We start from the raw sequence: 18,306 nt of genomic DNA, 5'->3' as shown, positions 1-18,306 counted from the left end.
CAATTCCACAGTTTCTTTTGTGTTTGCGCTGCTGTTTTCCTTGTGGAATCTCTTTGGTGGAACCCTTTTTTTGTTTTCTGTTCAGGTAATTAACTTATAAACCCCCTCTTTTACTAAGGCTGACGTGTCCTTTATATTATATGGACGAACCCTGCTTCCAAAGCCTTCCATCCCCGTGGGAGTCCCGTTGGCTAGAGGGGGGTCCCCGTGGGAGTCCCGTGGGCCAGAGGGGGGTCCCCATGGGACCCCTGCAGGACCCGCGGGATTCCTGCGACCCCCATTCCCGTGCAGACCTCTAGCTGTGACCCAATTCTTGAGACAGTATGAAGAAGATCTGAGTTTTCTGGAGAGAATTGTCACCGGTGACGAGACACGGGTGCATTACTGTGACCCGGAGAGTTAAAAACAAAGCAAGATGAAGTAAAGAAAACGGTGCTCACCTGGCTTCGGGAGAAACTTCTTCTCTGCAGGAATGCATAAGCTAGTTGAACGATACAACAAACGTGTCATCTTCCATGGGGACTAAGTGGAAAAGTGATATGTTCAATCGCTCACAGTTACTTCTATTAAAGTCATTAAATGCATTTTGCCTTTACTTTTTGATTTACCATCATACAACAGAATCCTACTGCATGTCTTCAAGGTGCCTAAATGAAACACTCATTAACAGAATAGCTCCCTTAGATTGTAAGCTCTTTGGGCTAGGGGCATATTGTATAGAAATACAGTACTGTCGGAACTGTACAGTGTTACATATGTCCATTAGTTGGTTTCTGGCTTTCTATCAGAGATTGTTGCCCTGTAAGAGAGTCTGATACAAATATTGATGTTGATTTGTCTTAAAATAACCTCGAGAGATTAGGGATGTTGCAGATTAAGAGACTGAGCCACTGTTCTTCTGCTTTTTCCAATCAGGTTGCGAAGAGCTATTCAAAGACGCGCTGGGAGTTGAAAATGCCGGGTGGCCACATTATGAGAGGGAATACACGGAGTATTATTACCAGGTAAGAGCCATCATGCTTCCCTTTTGATAAAGGATTCCACTCACCCTCAAATCGGTTGTGACCTCTGTGGTAAAGTGTTTGCATTTTGCTCAAGCAGCAGATTTTGAGCGGGTGGGCTTGAAAAGTGTAGTTACTTACCTGTAACGTAGGTTCTCCATGGACAGCAGGATAGTCAGCCACATATGGGTGTTGTTCCAACACCTCCCAATTTGCGGATAAGCTCTCCAATAGCTCAGAGAGATTTTTTTTTTTTTTTCTCTCTGAGCACGTACAGTGCCCGGGCCCCACTGGGCATGCCCGAGCCCTACCCATTTTCCCCTGCTTCCCCCTAATCCCCAGGATGTTCCTAGCTGTGGCCGGGTCGGTCGTATGGGGAGGCGGGTGGGTTGTGTGGCTGACTATCCTGCTGTCCACGGAGAACCTACGTTACAGGTAAGTAACTACACTTTCTCCTAGGACAAGCAGGATGAGTCAGCCACATATGGGTGACTCCCTAGCCGAGGGATGTACCGACTGGACCTGTGCCTTAGCGCTTTGTGCATCCCTCGCCTGGCTGTGGAGGCCGAGCCAGGCAGGGTAATCAGGCAAAGCAAGTAAAGTTGTGGAAACAAGGTTTTAGATAAAGTGCTGTGTTAACTGAGCAATAATACTCACAGAACAATGAACTGGTCAATGACAATCAATGAACAGTGAGAAACCAACTGGTCAACAGTGACCATTCGTACTTGCATGTGAGAATTCATACTTGCCTATTCCACATTCAGTCTAGACAGGAGTGCTGGAAGACCTACTTAACTCACAGAACAGCGAAAACTGGTCAATGACAATCAATGAACAGTGAGAAAACCAACTGGTCAACGGTGACAATTCATAACTGGTCAATAGTGACAATTCGTACTTGCATATGAGAATTCATACTTGCCTATTCCACATTCAGACTAGACAGGATTGCTGGAAGACCTACTTAACTCACAGAACAGTGAAATTGGTCAATGACAATCAATGAACAGTGAAAAACCAACTGGTCAACAGTGACAAATCGTACTTGCATGTGAGAATTCATACTTGCCTATTCCACATTCAGTCTAGGAAGGAGTGCTGGAAGACCTACTTAATCAATATCTATAACACCCTACTTGAACAGTGTTTGTCGATATTTATAACACCCTACTTGATCAGTGTTTGTCAAGGCTGTGCTAGTGGTTGCTGTCCCTCCCGGGAGGGAAGAACCACTTCCAAGACTGCTCGGCCGAATACATTTGGAGCGTGGAATGCTATGTCGAGGCAGTAGTGCTTGGTGAAGGTGTGCATGGAGGACCAAGTGGCTGCATTGCAGATGTCCCCTATTGGTGTGTGGTGCAGATGTGCCGTTGTGTTGGCTATGGTTCTGTGCTGGTGGGCGTTGGCTCCCACCTGCGGTTGATGCTGCGCTTTTCTATAGGTGAAGGGGATGCACTCTTATATCCAGCGCGAGCGCCTGCGTTTGGTGGCCGGAAGTCCTGGTTTGTTTTGGTCGTAGGAGACGAACAATTGAGGCTTGTCTAATCTGCTACATAGTCAGGGCCCGCACACAGTCCAGGAGGTGTTGCTGAGGTGGCAGTGTGCCTCCCTGTGGGGAGATGTAGAGTGCTGGGAGGCACGCTGAAGCCACCTTCGGCAAGAATCGGGGGTGGGTTCTGGGTACCACCCTGTTCTCATGAGGGAGTGTGTCGGTAGACACGATGGTCAGGGTTTTCCCAGCCAGGAATACGGGATTTGCCTCCCCCAAAGGTTTGAAGGGGTCGAGGTGAGATGATGCAGCCCCAAGTTGAGGTCCCATCCGGGCGGTGGTGGTCTGACCGGTGGGTGCAGATTGGACAGTCCCTTCATGAAATTTTGTGATTACTGGATGCGTCAACACTGGTTTGCTGTCTAGGCCAGCGTGGTATGCCGTGATTGCACTTAGGTGGACCTTGATGGAAGTGGGTTTTAGGTCCCCCTGAGATAAGCTCAGTATGTACTGCAGGATGTCCGGTATGGGGCAGTTGTAGGGGTCTCGCTGCGTGTCTGTGCACTGGTAGCGGAACCTTCTCCCTTTCAACCCATAGCGTTTTCTGGTTGAAGGTCTTCTGGCTGCCATAAGAGTGTGCTCCACGTCTTGTGGTAGGTTCATCCTCTCATCATCCATGCGGTCAGGGCTAAGGAACGCAGGTTGTGGTGGAGGGTAAGGTTCCCGCGTTGTGTAATGAGAACTGCACTGATCGGGAGCGGGGAGAGGTGGGTGAACCGCTATCCCTTGCCGGAACGGGAACCATGGTTGCAGGAGCCCGAACAGGGCAATCATGATCACCGTTGCTCTGTCCTGAAGAATCTTCTGCAGGACTTAGGGTGTTCCAACTCACAGACAGACCGTTGGAGCTGAGACGGTGATGGATTGATCTCTTTGCACAGAAGGTCGAGTATTTTGAGTTCGGTTCGGTTGCAAACAGGTTGATGCTCGGTGTGCCCCAGGTGCTGAAGATCTTCTTCATCGCCGCTGGGTTGAGACACCACTCATCGGGATCCAGCTGGTGGCAGAGTCTTTCTGCCAAGTCGTTCTGCTCCCACAGGAGGTAAGTTGCCTGGATGGGGCATTGAATGGAGTTGGAGAACTCCCACATGTGGCAAGCTTCCTTGCATAGCGAGGTTGACCCTGTCCCTCCCTGTTTGTTGATATAGTGCAAGGCCACTTGGTTTTCTGTTTGGGTGAGGACTGCCCTGCCTGTTTGAAGGTTTCGAGGGCATTCCCTAAGGCCCTGAGCTCCAGTAGGTGGGTGGTCAGAGGTTGGGTACACTGGTCCCAGTGACGTCTGAGGTGCCCTTTAAGGGATCACATGAGTAGTCTGGTGTGCTGCACAACAAAGACCGGAGCGTGCTGACAATGAGCTGCTGGCAGGGATGCACTGGGCCAGGGATGTCATGGCGTCGATGTGGTAGTCCCGTAGGACGGCCTTGGTCTGCGTGGTGTCGATGACTGCCCAGATGAACGATATCCCCTGGGTGGGTATCAGGTGGGATTTCATGTAGTTGATGAGGAACCCCAGTTCTTGGAGGAGGGTTCTGGTGGTTGATGGGGCTGCCAGCTGTCGAGATAAGATAGGATGCGCACCCCTTGAAGGCGAGGATGTGCCACTGCCACGCACTTTGTGAACGCTTTTGGAGCCGTTGAGAGTCCAAGGGGCAGGACCTTGTACTGGAGGCGTCTGTCTTGGCTTTAGAAGCGACAATGCCTCCTGTGGGCTGGGTGCATGGGATACTAGCCACTACTCGGGCTGTAACAGGGCCAAGACTATACCCAGAGAGTGTATCTGGACCTTGTGTATGCATCTGTTGAGCTTACAGAGATCCAGGAACGAGCGTTGTCCTTGTCCATGGTGACGCGGGGGTTCCTGGAGTAGAAACCCCTTGGTGATCTCCTCTGTTCGTCACCGCCTCTATTGATTCTGCCGAAGCAGGTCCTCTCCTTGGTGCAGGAAAGTTGGGTCGTCAGATGGAGGGTGCCTCGCCCACTCGGGGGGGGGGGGGCGGGAGTGGAGACAAATTCGGAATCCCTGCTTGATGATGCTGAGGGCCCACTGGTCGATGGTGATCCTGAGCCAAGCCTTCGCAGACAATCTGATCCTGCTGGGCCGGAGGGTGGTCAAGGTTCTGTTTTTGTCTTGGGGAGAGGGCTGCCCTTGGATGCCCTGCCCCTAGGGCGGTGCTTGTTTGCATAGCAGTTATGTTACTGTTGCGAGCGCTGGGGCACAGACTGCTGCCAGTGTGGACTGGCTCAGTTGTGAGCTGGGGTCTCTTTTTTATTTTATTTATTTATTTCCTCTCACTGGCCTCCTGATAAAGCCACATCTGGAACTTGAGCGCAGCAATTCGTGCGCTCAGCATTGCACCCTCGAAGGTCTTTTTCCCCGTGGAAACCAGGGTTTTTCAGGTCCTTCCCTGACGGGGGTTGGAGGGGGGGTCGTGCTGCCCTGTTTCTCTTAAGCTACCGCAATGTCCATGTATGGCTGCTGCGGGTTGTCGAATATCTGGGCTGGAAAGATCTGGTACTTCAATCCCAGTCTCCTTGATGTTGGTTGCCCTGAGGAGGGAGTCAGCCAAATCTTGTCTCTGCAGTCCAGGAGGTTCTTGTGGACTGGAATTGTCACTGCCTGCGTGAAGTACTGGTACTGGTAGTTCAGGCCTTGTAGTACTCTGTCTTGGGTACTTGTTGTCCACCCACGTGGATCTTGAGAAAGGCTGTGAGATTCTGGAGGGACTTGGGGTGAGTCCTCGTTTGTGGGGTTTTATTTTTTTTTTTTAAGTAAATATTTATTTATTTTTGTGGGTGGTGACTCGGGGCATGGCTGGAGGCTGGTGTGTAGCTTGTTCCTACGTTGCTTGGGTGCATGGCATGCCGCTGAACCGCACCATGTTGTTGTGCGTGGCTCCCTGTAAAGGGGGACATTGTGGGGAGTGTAGCCCGCTGAGAGAGGAGTGGGTCAGCAGGAGGATTAACTGTGGCTGCTGGTCCCACCCCTGGTGGTTCGCAGGTTCATGTGCTGCTCCACTTGACTGGTTGGGTGGCTCCATGTACCCCACCGCCCTTCTCTGTCCTTCTTGAGAGGGGGGGAGAGCCTGCAGAGAAGGGGCAGGATGCACCCCTTCATCTGTGCCAGTGCTCCTGGCTGCGTTTCCCACTGTGCCTGGAGGCAGAGAAAGAGGAGTGATAATGCCTCTTGAGTGGGCTTCTGCTGCTGTACTGCCTGTTGTATATTAAACTGTACAGCGCTGCATATGCCTTTCAGTGCTATAGAAATCATGAATAGTACAGAGTCCCTCATGCTAGCTGGAAAAGCACTCTGCCTAGGTTTTATGAAGAGCAAACAGCTTTTTAGACTGAGGAATTTCAAACCCCCACCCTTGGAGAGGCATGGTCTGACATGCCGCATCTCTGAAGATATCAGCACCCTGCTGAGAAAGGCAGACTCCTCGTTCCCAACATGAGAGGGGGAGGGGGGCGGGGTGGGAAAGGTGTGAATTGTAGACTCTGCAGGACCCCAAGAGGGAAAGAAACATCAAGTTGGGGTTTTTTTGTTTTTTTTTCAGCATGTCCTTTATGAGCTGAACTCTGGGGCAGCATGTCTCCTACTGGGGGGAGAGGTCTGCAGGTCCCCTCCAAGGGAAAGAAGCATGGGAGATTCTTTCTCCTTAAATTCAGATTGGGAGGAGGGTGGAGAAGAGCCCTTGGGGCTGCAACAGATTATCAGAGGTTTTCCCAAAAACAAGCAGATAGGACTTACCTTTGAACCCCAATCGGCTCCCTGCAGAGGCTGGCTGTAAGAGGCAGCATGCCGTCTGGAGGATGAAAGCCCCGATCTGTTGCTTGCAGAGGCTGTGGATTTACGCAGCAGCATGCAAGACTCCTATCGGCTGCCCTGCAGAGGATGGCTGTGCGTGGCAACATGCAGGGATTCCTGGAAAGATCTCTCGGTCTGGCGAGACTCCTATCGGCTGCCCTGCAGAGGCTGGTTCTAAGCGGCAACATGCAGGGACTCCGGGAGATATTTCTCTACCGGGCCAAGTGCAGGCGGGGGGATTAGCTGAGCCAGGGCATCCTGGAGGCTCCTTGCCAGTGTAGCTTGTGGATCCCCCGCTGCTGCATTCTGATGAGGATGGCTGCTGGAGGAAGATTCTCGGGCCTCACTTCTCTTCATGCCCTGCAGAGGCTGGCTGTAAGCAGTAACATGCAGGAACTCCTGGAGAGATCTCTCAGTCTGGTGAGACTCCTATCGGCTTCCTGCAGGGGCTGGCGGCTAGCGACAGCATGCAGGACTTCCGGGAGAGATTTCTCGACCGGGCAAGTTGCAGTCGGGGGGGTTGACTGAGCCAGGATGTCCTGGAGGCTCCTCACCGGATTCGTCTGTGGATCCCCCTCTGCTATGCTCCGATGAGGATGGCTGCTGGAGGAAGATTCTCGGGCCTCACTTCTCTTCATGAAGTCTCTCAGTGCCCTCTTCCTTAGCTTGCGTGCACGTGGTGACATGTGCGCACAATGCAAGCCACACGGAAACCTCGAGCGCCGGATCCAATCAGTGGGCGCACAATTCATGAGGATCCAGTGTGTTCATCCTCCTCCTGCATCCCAGTTGTTTCTTTAGATGATTCAGGCATCTTCAAGTTGATGAGTAGAAAAGTTGTAATGGAGAGCTGTAGAAAAATCCGACCGATGGGAACGGGCGGAAACTAAAGACTGGGGATTAGGGGGAAGCAGGGGGAAATGGGTAGGGCTCGGGCATGCCCAGTGGGGCCCGGGCACTGCACGTGCTCAGAGAGAGAAAAAAAAAAAATCTCTCTGAGCTATTGGAGAGCTTATCCGCAAATTGGGAGGTGTTGGGACAACACCCATATGTGGCTGACTCATCCTGCTTGTCCTAGGAGAATTTTCTCTCACCCGACCTTCCACCCTGTTCCCCGTCCAACATCTGGCATCTCTCTCTCTCTCTCTCTCTTCCATTCCTTTTCCAGCCTGTGAACTGGCATCTCTCCTCCCCCCCCTTCCCCACTGGTGATCCAGCATCTCCTCCTGTCTCTCAACCCCCCTGCCCCGTGTTCTTTTTTAAAAGTTCACTTCTGAAGGTTGCTGGCAGCAAGCAGCGATCTACAATTATGTTGACGCCAGAATCTTCCCTCTAGTTCAAAGACGAAAGGTTCTGGGGCTAGCTGTGAGTAGGGTAGCCGGATTTCCCCGGACAGGTCTTCCTTTTCGAGGACATGTCTGGGGGTCTGGATGGCTTTTCAAAACCCAGCACTTTGCCCGGGTTTTGAAAAGCTTCCTGCCAAAATCGCGTTGAGAGGGGGCATCCGCGCATGCCACATCTGGCAATCATTATTGAATTTCCAGGATATTTTTAGCCACTTTGACATAGCTGGTTAAATCGACAGTGATTGGCTGACTGGCTAAGCCAGGGGTGGGCAACTCCAGTCCTCAAGGGCCGGAATCCAGCCGGGTTTTCAGGATTTTCCCAATGAATGTGCATTGAAAGCAGTGCATGCAAATAGATCTGATGCATATTCATTGGGGAAATCCTGAAAACCCGACTGGATTCCGGCCCTCGAGGACCGGAGTTGCCCACCCCTGGGCTAAGCTATTGTGGCCATGGCCAAAGATAGACCTGCTTTTTATGTGGGTCTATCTGGCCACTAAACTTAGCCAGTCAGCTAATGAATGCTGGCACGAACCAATTATATTGCGCAACTGAGCTCGCCACTAAGCATTCATTTTCAGCAGCTATCTCACACTGAATATTAGCATTTTGCAAGCTAAGTGGTATTTAACCATCCAGGAGCACTGAATATCGGGTGGGCTATATTTTTAAATCAAAAGTATTCATTTAGAATGTTGTATACAATTCTGGAGGCCGCACCTTCAAAAAGATATAAAAAGGATGGAGTCGGTCCAGAGAAAGGCTACTAAAATGGTGCGTGGTCTTTGTGATAAGGCGTATGGGGACAGACTTAAAGATCTCAATCGGTATACTTTGGAGGAAAGGTGGGAGAGGGGAGATATGATCGAGACGTTTAAATACCTACATGATGTAAATGCGCATGAGTCGAGTCTCTTTCATTTGAAAGGAAGTTCTGGAATGAGAGGGCATAGGATGAAGTTAATAGGCTCCGTAGTAATCTAAGGAAATACTTTTTACAGAAAGGGTGGTAGATGCGTGGAACAGTCTCCCGGAAGAGGTGGTGGAAGCAGAGACTTCAAGAAAGCATGGGATAGACACTTGGGATCTCTCAGGGAGAGAAAGAGCTAATGGTTACAGCAGATGGGCAGACTTGATGGGTCATTTGGCCTTTATTTGCCATCATGTTACAATGTTTCTATAACCATAAAGTTCTATGACATCACAATGCAGGTGTAAAGAGCCTTAGCCTATAGGAAGAGGAGATGCAAATGTTAAGAACTTTATCCAATAGGGAGAGGAGGAGATAGTGGATGCTGTGGATGGGCCATTTGGCCTTTATCTGCTTCTATGTTTCTATGAGTCTATTACCTTAAAGCTCTATGATCTCACAATACAGGTGTAAAGGGCCTTAGCCTATAGGAAGAGGAGATGCAAATGTTAAGAGCCTTAGCCAATAGGGAGAGGAGGAAATAGTAGATGCTGTGGATGGGCCATGTGGCCTTTATCTGCCATCATGTTTCTATGTTTCAAAACATATAAAAATGACAGTTCTGCATAACGGAGCTGATAATGTAGACAAGACACACACGAAATTACAAAATCATAGAAGGGTGACTTAAAGCAACAAGCAGGGTCAGTTCAAGGACACTGGTCAAAGGTGCCAAAAGCCTGTCTCACCAGCTTAGCCTTCACAGCAGTGAGAGCGTGTTTTGATCTCTTTTCTGCTTGTCCTCCGGCACTACTGTGGATTTCAATGCAAGAACGGGCACATCCTGTTCTTGTGTGTAAACCTGGGAAGGTGCCAGTGGCTGAGCAGAGCAGGAAGAGCAAAATGATGTGCCCTCACTGTGGTAAAAGGTAGAGCCGATGCCAGCAGGGGGAGAAGGAGAAAGGCAGGGAGAGAGTTGATGCCATGGGGGAGTGGGGAAGGCACTGATACCAGGGGTAGGGCAAGCAACAGCTGGCTCACAGCACCACAACAAGAGTAATGTTAGAAAGCCATTTTCCTAATATTAATTGGCATAGATGCAATATAGTTAGTCTGGCACAGGAGATGCACCAAAGCCATGCAGGAATGCCATAGAACTGGTGGAAGAGACTGTAAGTTTGGAAATTTCCACTAGATGTCAGTATTGGGTTAAAGAGAGGTAGGAACATGGTACAATGAGCAGGATGTGGGAGTGTAGGAGCTGCACATGGCCAGCCCTAGCCCTGTTTGTCAATACTGCAAAGCTCAGGAACATTTCAGAAATACTGCCATGGACACCCATTTTTGGAATAGCTAGTTGTTGATTTTTTTATTTATAAATTTTCATAACAATTCAATATAGAACAGTAAAGGAATGGAAATATAATTACACTCCATGCATAACATTTCTTACCATATTTTCCATCTAGCCCACATAATGAGAAGATAGAACTCATTTTAATTAAGAAGAAATAAGAAAAAGGAAAATTATGGATACAATGAACTAGACTAATAAAAAAGAAAAAATAAATAAACCAATATTTAACTCATAGAGTCGGTTCAAAATCCTCTACTATTAGGTGATAAATTAATACTCCTCTTACATATCGGTCAAATTTAAGTCTTCTGCTGTTCTTGTAAATTCAAAAATTGCTCTAACTGGATCCCAAAAGACAAATTCCTTCTCTTGAAATTTAACCAAACATTTGCAAGGAAACTTTAAGAAAAACGTGGCTCTTAGAGCCAAAACTCTAGGTTTCAAGACAAGAAAAGCCTTCCTTTTTAATTGAGTGGCTCCGACCACGTCGCTGGTTGTTTTTTTTTATTAGAATAAAAAAAAAAATGACATCAAATCAAAATAATAATACTACTATTGTTACTAATTATTTCTATAATGCTACCAGACGTACACAGGTCTGTACAGAGTCGCAAAGGAGACAGTCCCTGCTCGAAAGAGCTTACAATCTAAAAAGACAATGCCAGGGTGGGGATACAGTTAGGGGGGATGGAATCTGTTGGCTAGGGTGGTGAGCAGTGGACAGAGGGGAGTCGGTTATGGATTGAAGGTTATATCAAAAAGGTGGGTTTTCGGTCTGCTTTTAAACAAGATAAGGGAAAAATAATTTGAATAGCAAAGGAAATTAGGTAAAACACTTATAACTGGAAATCACTGTTCCATTCAGTACTGAAATTTACCCCCCCCCCCTCCACACGCACACACAGTAAGATTCAAGAAAAAAAATTTAGGAGATACAAACTAGGAAAAAAGCCAACCTATTATCTAGGAAAAAGTTTGGTTCTCCATTTACCTAAAAAGGGTCTATGATCCATTCATGAACAGAAACTCCTCCCCCAAGCTCCCTCTTGACCCATAGTTTCTCCCACTTGGGTGGATCTATTCTTACTTTCTAGGGGCTTACGATCTAAGTTGGGTTAAGTGCCTTGCCCAAAATCACAAAGAGCAGTGGTAGGATTTGAACCTAGTTCCCCCTGGTTGTCAGACCCTTCCACTCAGATCACAGAAAATTATTGCAGACTGGATATATTTTAATGCATGTGTGCACCATCAGGGTGGAATTGGATGATTCATCGCGGGACGTTTCAGCATGGCTGTGATGAAACGGCTGTGCTGAATCGTCCCCTTCCATTGTCGCCACGGACAAAGGAGCAGGGAAAGGTGCCAGTGGATCTCGGATAAGGAGGCGAGAGGGAGCAAGGGATTTAAGTGTGTGTGAGGGCATCGCCTCCCCGCAATGCAGTCAGCCCGAGATTCCTGCTCTGCGGTAGCTCCCAGACCCATCGAATCTTTGCGGCCTCCATCGCAGGACTGAAATGGCCACGATAAATCGTTCTAAACCCCCCTCAGGGGTGCTGCATCCCAACCTTTGTCCCCCATCACGCATTCCCATAGCTTCATAAAAAGATTTCTCTAATCCAGAGGGAATATAAAGACAAAGCTATTACTTTAGAAAATGGCTCATAAGAGCATTGTTCTTTCGAATGGCAAAGGTTGCGTTAATGGAGTGAATTTTCCCAGTGATAGTGAGCTTTGCAGAACTGACAGAGGCAGCATCTGGTCAGAACACGTAAAGAGAATTTGTGGAGTAGTGATGCAAGCTAACAGGACTCCAGTTTTCACCAGCAAACATTTTGTTCTTCTGTAATGTGACTCAAATTTTAAAAAATGAATAATTAATATTAATTAAAAATTCAACGCAGTGTTCCCGCTAAGCTGCGCTGGGGTGCGTTGGCGCTCAAAATATTACCTCGCAGCGCACAAGTTTCTCGTCACAGCGCACACAGTGTAGAGCACAGTTCTTCAACCGCCGGTCCGCAAACAAAATCTTGCCGGTCCGTGAAGGATTCGGTCCCCGCCGCAACGAAAGGCCGGCGTCAGCTGACTTGCAACTTCCTGTTGTAGTCGCTGTGCCGGGACTCCTGCCTTCGCCGGGACTCCTGCCTTCCACCGCGTTTGCCTCCTGCCTTGTCTCTGCACCTCCAGACCAGCAGCGGCAGCTGTGTATGCTTTTAACTTCGGCACAGAGCTGCCCCTAATCAATAGTTTAGCGCGGTTTCATAAGGCAGCCTCGGGGCCTTTGCTAGGCCGGCCCACATCGCATCATCGAAGCGGGCCGGCTATCAAAGGCCCCGAGGCTGCCTCATGAAACCGCGCTAAACTATTGATTAGGGGCAGCTCTGTGCCGAAGTTAAAAGCATACAGAGCTGCCGCTGCTGGTCTGAACTCTTGGGCCGCTGAAGGAGGGCAAAAAGCAGCTGTCCTGGAGGTTTCCCTTCCTCTCGCCTTTACAGGTTCCTTTTTTCCACCTTTTTTTTTTTTCCTTCAAACGGCAACGGGCCCCAGCATCGACATCAATCAAGTAAGTTCCACTGTCAATCAAGCGGTTCTGCTCGGCCAAAGCTTCCCCTGTGACATGAGCCACCCTCAGGGGAAAGAAAGTGACCCACAAAGGTGAGGGGAAGGGGGGCAGATGATGGAAGTTGGGGGGGGGGAGAGAGAGAGAGAGAGAGAAGGGGCAGATGATGGAATGGAGGAGATGAGAGAGAGAGAGAAGGGGACAGATGATGGAAGTGAGAAGAAGGGAGAGAGAGCAGAAGGCAGATGGATGTCAGTTGAGAAGGGAGAGCAGATGCTGAATGGAAGTGGGGAAAGAACACATACTGGATGGAAGGAGGAGATAAATAAAGGGGGAAGAAAATAGTAAGATAATGGAGGGGTGAGGGAAAGGGGTGACAAGCTGTGTGTAGACACAGTGAAAAGAGGGAAACGGGACTAAATAGTAAGAAAGAATTTAATTTAGATGGAGGCAGAAAATAGAGAAGGAAGACCAGAGAAGAAAAGGGAAGAGAGAGCAGAGAATGATCAGATCTGAGTGGAGGAAATGAGAAGAGAGATATGCTAAAAACCACAGGGGGGAGGGAAGGATAGAGATGCCAGACCATGAGGGGAACAGAAGGAAGATGATGGATGCTAGACCAAATTGGGGGGTGGGGAGGGGGGCAGGAGGAGAGATGGCAGGGAAAGACAGACAGTGAATGGAAGGGGCAGATGCTGGACTGAAGAGACAGAGAAGGTTATCATGCTGCTGTACCGGGCCATGGTACGCCCTCACCTGGAGTACTGCGTCCAGCACTGGTACTTTAAGAAGGACACGGTACTACTCGAAAGGATCCAGAGAAGAGCAACTAAAATGGTTAAGGGGCTGGAGGAGTTGCCGTACAGCGAAAGATTAGAGAAACTGGGCCTCTTCTCCCTTGAGCAGAGGAGATTGAGAGGGGACATGATAGAAACATTCAAGGTACTGAAGGGAATAGACTTAGTAGCTAAGGCAGGGAGAACGAGAGGGCACTCTCTAAAGTTGAAAGGGGATAGATTCCATACAAACGTAAGGAAGTTCTGTGGTAGAAAGCAACATATTTATTTGGCTCATAACTTGCTGGCGCCCGATATTTTTAGCTCACAGTGAAAAAAGTTTGCTCACAACACCCGCCCGCTTAGAGGGAACACTGAATTTCTAACCCCTCTATGATTGTATAACAACTGCAGCAGAGTCAGTTTTTAAGGTTCATAGACAACCCCGCGAAAGACAAAGGCGCGCGCCGACAACTGAGCGCAAGACGGAGGCGCGCGCCAAAGAAAATTACAGTTTTTAGGGGCTCCGACGGGGTTTTTTGTTGGGGAGCCCCCCCAGTTTACTTAATAGAGATGGCGCCGGCGTTGTGGGGGGTTTGGGGGGTTGTAACCCTCCACATTTTACTGTAAACTTAACTTTTTCCCTAAAAACAGGGAAAAAGTGAAGTTTTCAGTAAAATGTGGGGGGTTACAACCCCCCACAACGCCCCCACAATGCGGCGCGATCTCTATTAAGTAAAGTGGTTCCCCCCCAGGCCCCCCCCCCCGTCGGAGCCGTAAAAACTGTAATTTTTTGCGGCGCGCACCTCCGCGCTGCGTTCAATTGTCTGCACGCGCCTTTGTCCCGGCGCGTTTTTGACCTGACACCGTTTTTAATAACCCTAACCTTTCTGGATGTAACATTTCTCCCCTCCATTTCTCACGGCCTGTCAGCCTTCTTGCATTGTATATTTTCATATACACCAGTGTCTCTCAAACTGGTGTGCCCCAAAGAGATTCCGGGGGTGCCTCGAGAGATTCCAGAATTTTACTTTATTTTTAAAAACTCCCTTCTTAAGCATACACTTGAATAGATGACATGTACATTGCATAGGGGATAGATTCCGTACAAACGTAAGGAAGTTCTTCTTCACCCAGAGAGTGGTAGATAACTGGAACGCTCTTCCGGAGTCTGTCATAGGGGAAAACACCCTCCAGGGATTCAAGACAAAGTTGGACAAGTTCCTGCTAAACCGGAACGTAAGCAGGTGAGGCTGGATTCATTTAGAGCACTGGTCTTTGACCTGGGGGCAGCCACGTGAGCGGACTGCTGGGCAGGATGGGGCACTGGTCTGACCCAGCGGCGGCAGTTTTTATGTTCTTATATTTTTATGTCTGTCAGTGTTATGAGTGTCTGTGTGCGTAAAGATACATCTGCCCAGACAAGCATCATTCTTTGACGTGATTGGTCCTTAAAAACTAAAGGCAAGTAATTTTATTTTTATTTTTTTATGCAGTAGTTATCCTAAGTTGAGCAAGAAAGCAATCAAGGCTTTGTTACCATTTGGATCTTCTTATCTTTGCGAACTTGGATTGTCAGCTTTGAGGGAAATTAAAATGAAAAAAAAGAGAGTGACTGGAGATGGTGGATGATGAAACGCTTGTCGACTATTGAGCCGTGTTTTGAGCTCATTTGCACTCAAAAACAAGGCCTTTACTCCTGCTTCGCAGAAGTGTTTCTTTTCATTTTAGCGTCTTCACGGACAAGGACCCCCTGAAGAAGGCTTTTTGCCGAAACACGGACCGTATCACACTACACATCAGTTATTCATGACATGGAAGTTATTTTATTTTGTATTTATACGTTTATCTGACTCGTCCAATAAACGCCTCATCAAGATCATTGTATTCCACAGTCTGTTCTTCTTTTGTGCTTTGGACTTCCGTTCTTTGACTGTGGAACATCTGGGCTTTTGCTTCGTTCACTCAAAAAAAATCCCATCCATCGCGTTGATTAACAATTCTAGTCTATCTGCTTTAGTTTCACCGTTGTTACAATTACCCATGCCTAGCTTAAAGAACTTTCAATAAATAACTCTCAAATGTTAATTTTTTGTGGGTTTCGCAATTATAATGTGCTATGAAAAACATTTGCTCCGTTTAGTGTACCGGAGCTACAATAGTTTGAGAGTCGCTGATATACACAGAGATTTCCTATGAGACACAGGGCACAGCATGCCTGAGAAATGCAATTTATTACACGAGGTGCAGCCTCCAAGAGACCAGAACTGCCCTGGAGGTCTTTGGCCATCTATAGCAGTTGTTTGCCACTGGAGGGACTGAATTTACTGAGAAAAAATGTGAATCATTCATAGGCCATATACAGAGAGAGAGCGGGAGGTTAAATATTCATGGAAGTTACTAGAAAGAAATCTCTTATCGTTCTTCAGGTACTAGAGGTGAACAGGAACCTCCTCAGCCAGAATCCCACCCTGTGGGATATGTCCCCTATTGCCCCCATCCCGCCTTCGGTACCGCAGCCCCACAGGGAAGACAATGGACAAAGAGTGATTTTATACCCACATCTCCATTGCACCCTTGAATGGCTACATCATTCATGCAGCCCTCAGGACAGCCCTGGATGTGAACAACCCGCTCCCTGGTAAGATAGTTAAAATGTCACCATTTCTAGTGGCTTCTTCTTGAGTCTTTGAAAGCCCATGAGTTATATATTTGTTGGGAATTTTTTGGAAAATAGTAGGTTCGTTTTTGAACTTGTGATAATTGGTTTTTGTTTTTTTTTAATTTATTTATGTCTTTTTTTGATCATTTAGGTCCTGATTCTATAAAATCTGCCTAAATTAGGTGCTGATATTGGCACTCAATATCTCACAATCGGCTTTATTTACTTAAACCCTCCCCATTTACAAAACTGCTATAGCGATTTTTAGCACAGACGGCGTGCTGAATGCTCTGCGCTGCTCCCGATCGTCATAGAGCTCCTATGAACGTCATATGAGCCCAAAACTGGATGCTGATCCAAGGCGTGCCCAACTAAATTGGCTAATGTAATGTTTGCTTAATTTTTGACACATTCTAATTGCGGAAATCCATCATAGTGGGAAAATATCTTATCCATATGTGAAATAAGAGCAGAGCAACTTAATTTACAGGAGCGAAACTTGCAATTCAGGGGCAGGAGACAGCTGGGGGTTTTCAGACTGGGGAAAAAACCTTTTGTAGGCCACAGGGAAAAAAATCCCAGTCCCCTTTCATCCATGATGTTTCACCCAAATTCTCAAATGCGTCAACAGTGAATTTGTCTTTGGTGATCTGGGATACAAGATTTGCACATCACTCATCTTTTTCCATCTCGGTTCATACAGAATTGCTGCCCACCTCTGCTAGTTTTAAAAATTTTAAGGAATTGGAAAAACTGGGATAGATTGAACTATACCTTTTGGTGGGAGTCTCTGGGTCACGTTTTTTTTAAAAAAATGGAACGTATTATGGCTGTACAATAGGGACATTACAAAAAGTTTCTGAAGATTTGGGAACCATCGACAAAATTTTGCAGAGTGATTGTTGATTTTGTCCTTTGGTCATGCACGTCCAGGGTGGGAGGGAAGGTTGAAAAAATTGTTTTAATTCTTTAATTTGAGTGTAATATTTTAATATGAGTATGGGGGGTGATATATCTATTTGTCATAGATTACAATTTGATTGATTTTAAGTGCTTTTATACTGTAACTAGTTGTTTAGCCCGTTACATTAATGGGTGCTAGCAGCCCTTCTCCCTTACTTTTACCTCCTCCCTGTCCAGCAGCACCCCCACCCATTCCCTGCTCCCCCTATATAGCAGTAGCCCTTCTCCTTTTATCTCCCCCTGTTCAGCATCACCCCATTTCCAGCTCCCCATATCCAGCAGTAGCTCTTCTCCTTTGCAGGAGCCCTTCTCCCTTCCTTTTACCTCCCTCCCGCTCCCCCCCCCCCCCGTCTAGCAGTACCTCTTCCCTGCTTCCCCTATCCAGCAGTAGGCCTCCCTTCCTGTTACCTCCCCCCCCTGTCCAGAATCACCTCTTCCCTGCTCCTCCTGTACTGCAGCACCCCCTTACCTGCTCCCCCTGTCCAGTCCGGTGATCTGCAGCCATCAGGCTGGCTCCTGCAGGGAGTCTAGTTCCTGTCCGGTCACCGCCAGGCGTGCGAGCCTGCTCCGCCCACTCCCGACCTGCCGGGAGTATTTGAATTAGACCCGACGGTTCCTGTTGAGGGAAGCATTCCTCACCGGACTCAGCGGTGAACTCCAGCCATCGGGCCGACATCCGCCTTGTTTTTGTTTTTTTTTAGTTGAAAGACGCGGCGGTGGCTCCTCTCATGATCCCCACCTGCGTCGGAAGTCCGACGCAGGAGGGGATCGTGAGAGTAGCCACCGCCGCGTCTTTCAAAGAATCGTAAGCCGCGCATGCGCACTCCCTATGTGTCGCTACAGCTCACGGAAAACCGGCACACACTTAGGAAGTGCGCATGCGCGGCTTACCATTTTATTATATTAGATATGTTGCACTTATTTATGGCTTAAGATTTTTTTAAAAAAAATCATATTTAAATCTTTGCGTTTCTGCAAGATGGCAACAGAGCAGGTTACATAAGTAAAAAGCAGGAATACATGTTATGATTTCCGTGTTGAGGCAGGGATAAGTGTTACCTTACAGAAGTTCCTTAAATGATTCTGTCTATCAGGTTTCTACCTAAGCGTCTTCTCTGCCTGAAATAGCTAATTGTTCCCTCATTAACTGGCTGATTTGTTATGAAGCAGGTAAACTGGCGTTGCACCTCCTTATATGATTAGACTTATTATAACTTTAGACTCGAGGTGTAGAATGAGGAATAATTTTGAAATTGTTAACTCCTTCTTAGGGCCTAAACTCCCTTAAAATCTTTTCCACAAATTTTTCCTATTAAGCAGCTAAAGTGCGGAATAGTTCACCTGCTTATGTAACGATCCCATTTGGTCAATGACGT

The 18,306-nt window shown here is 47.9% G+C and overlaps 1 protein-coding gene across 1 annotated transcript in view; it reads left to right on the top strand.

The window, feature by feature from the left end:
• The window catches only part of LOC117368518 (rab11 family-interacting protein 4A-like), a 77,653-nt gene that overhangs the window by 43,164 nt on the left and 16,183 nt on the right, over nt 1-18,306 (top strand). Inside the window, exon 3 of the mRNA XM_033962256.1 lies at nt 916-1,004. Within this exon, the coding sequence (XP_033818147.1) occupies nt 916-1,004 (89 nt within the window). The remainder of the gene's footprint in view (nt 1-915; nt 1,005-18,306) is intronic.

This window comes from Geotrypetes seraphini, chromosome 10, assembly GCF_902459505.1.
Source record: "Geotrypetes seraphini chromosome 10, aGeoSer1.1, whole genome shotgun sequence".
In the NCBI taxonomy this organism is placed as follows: Eukaryota; Metazoa; Chordata; class Amphibia; order Gymnophiona; family Dermophiidae; genus Geotrypetes; species Geotrypetes seraphini.
Note: the sequence above shows the minus strand (reverse complement) of the source record. Positions and strands in the feature narration are given on the sequence as shown.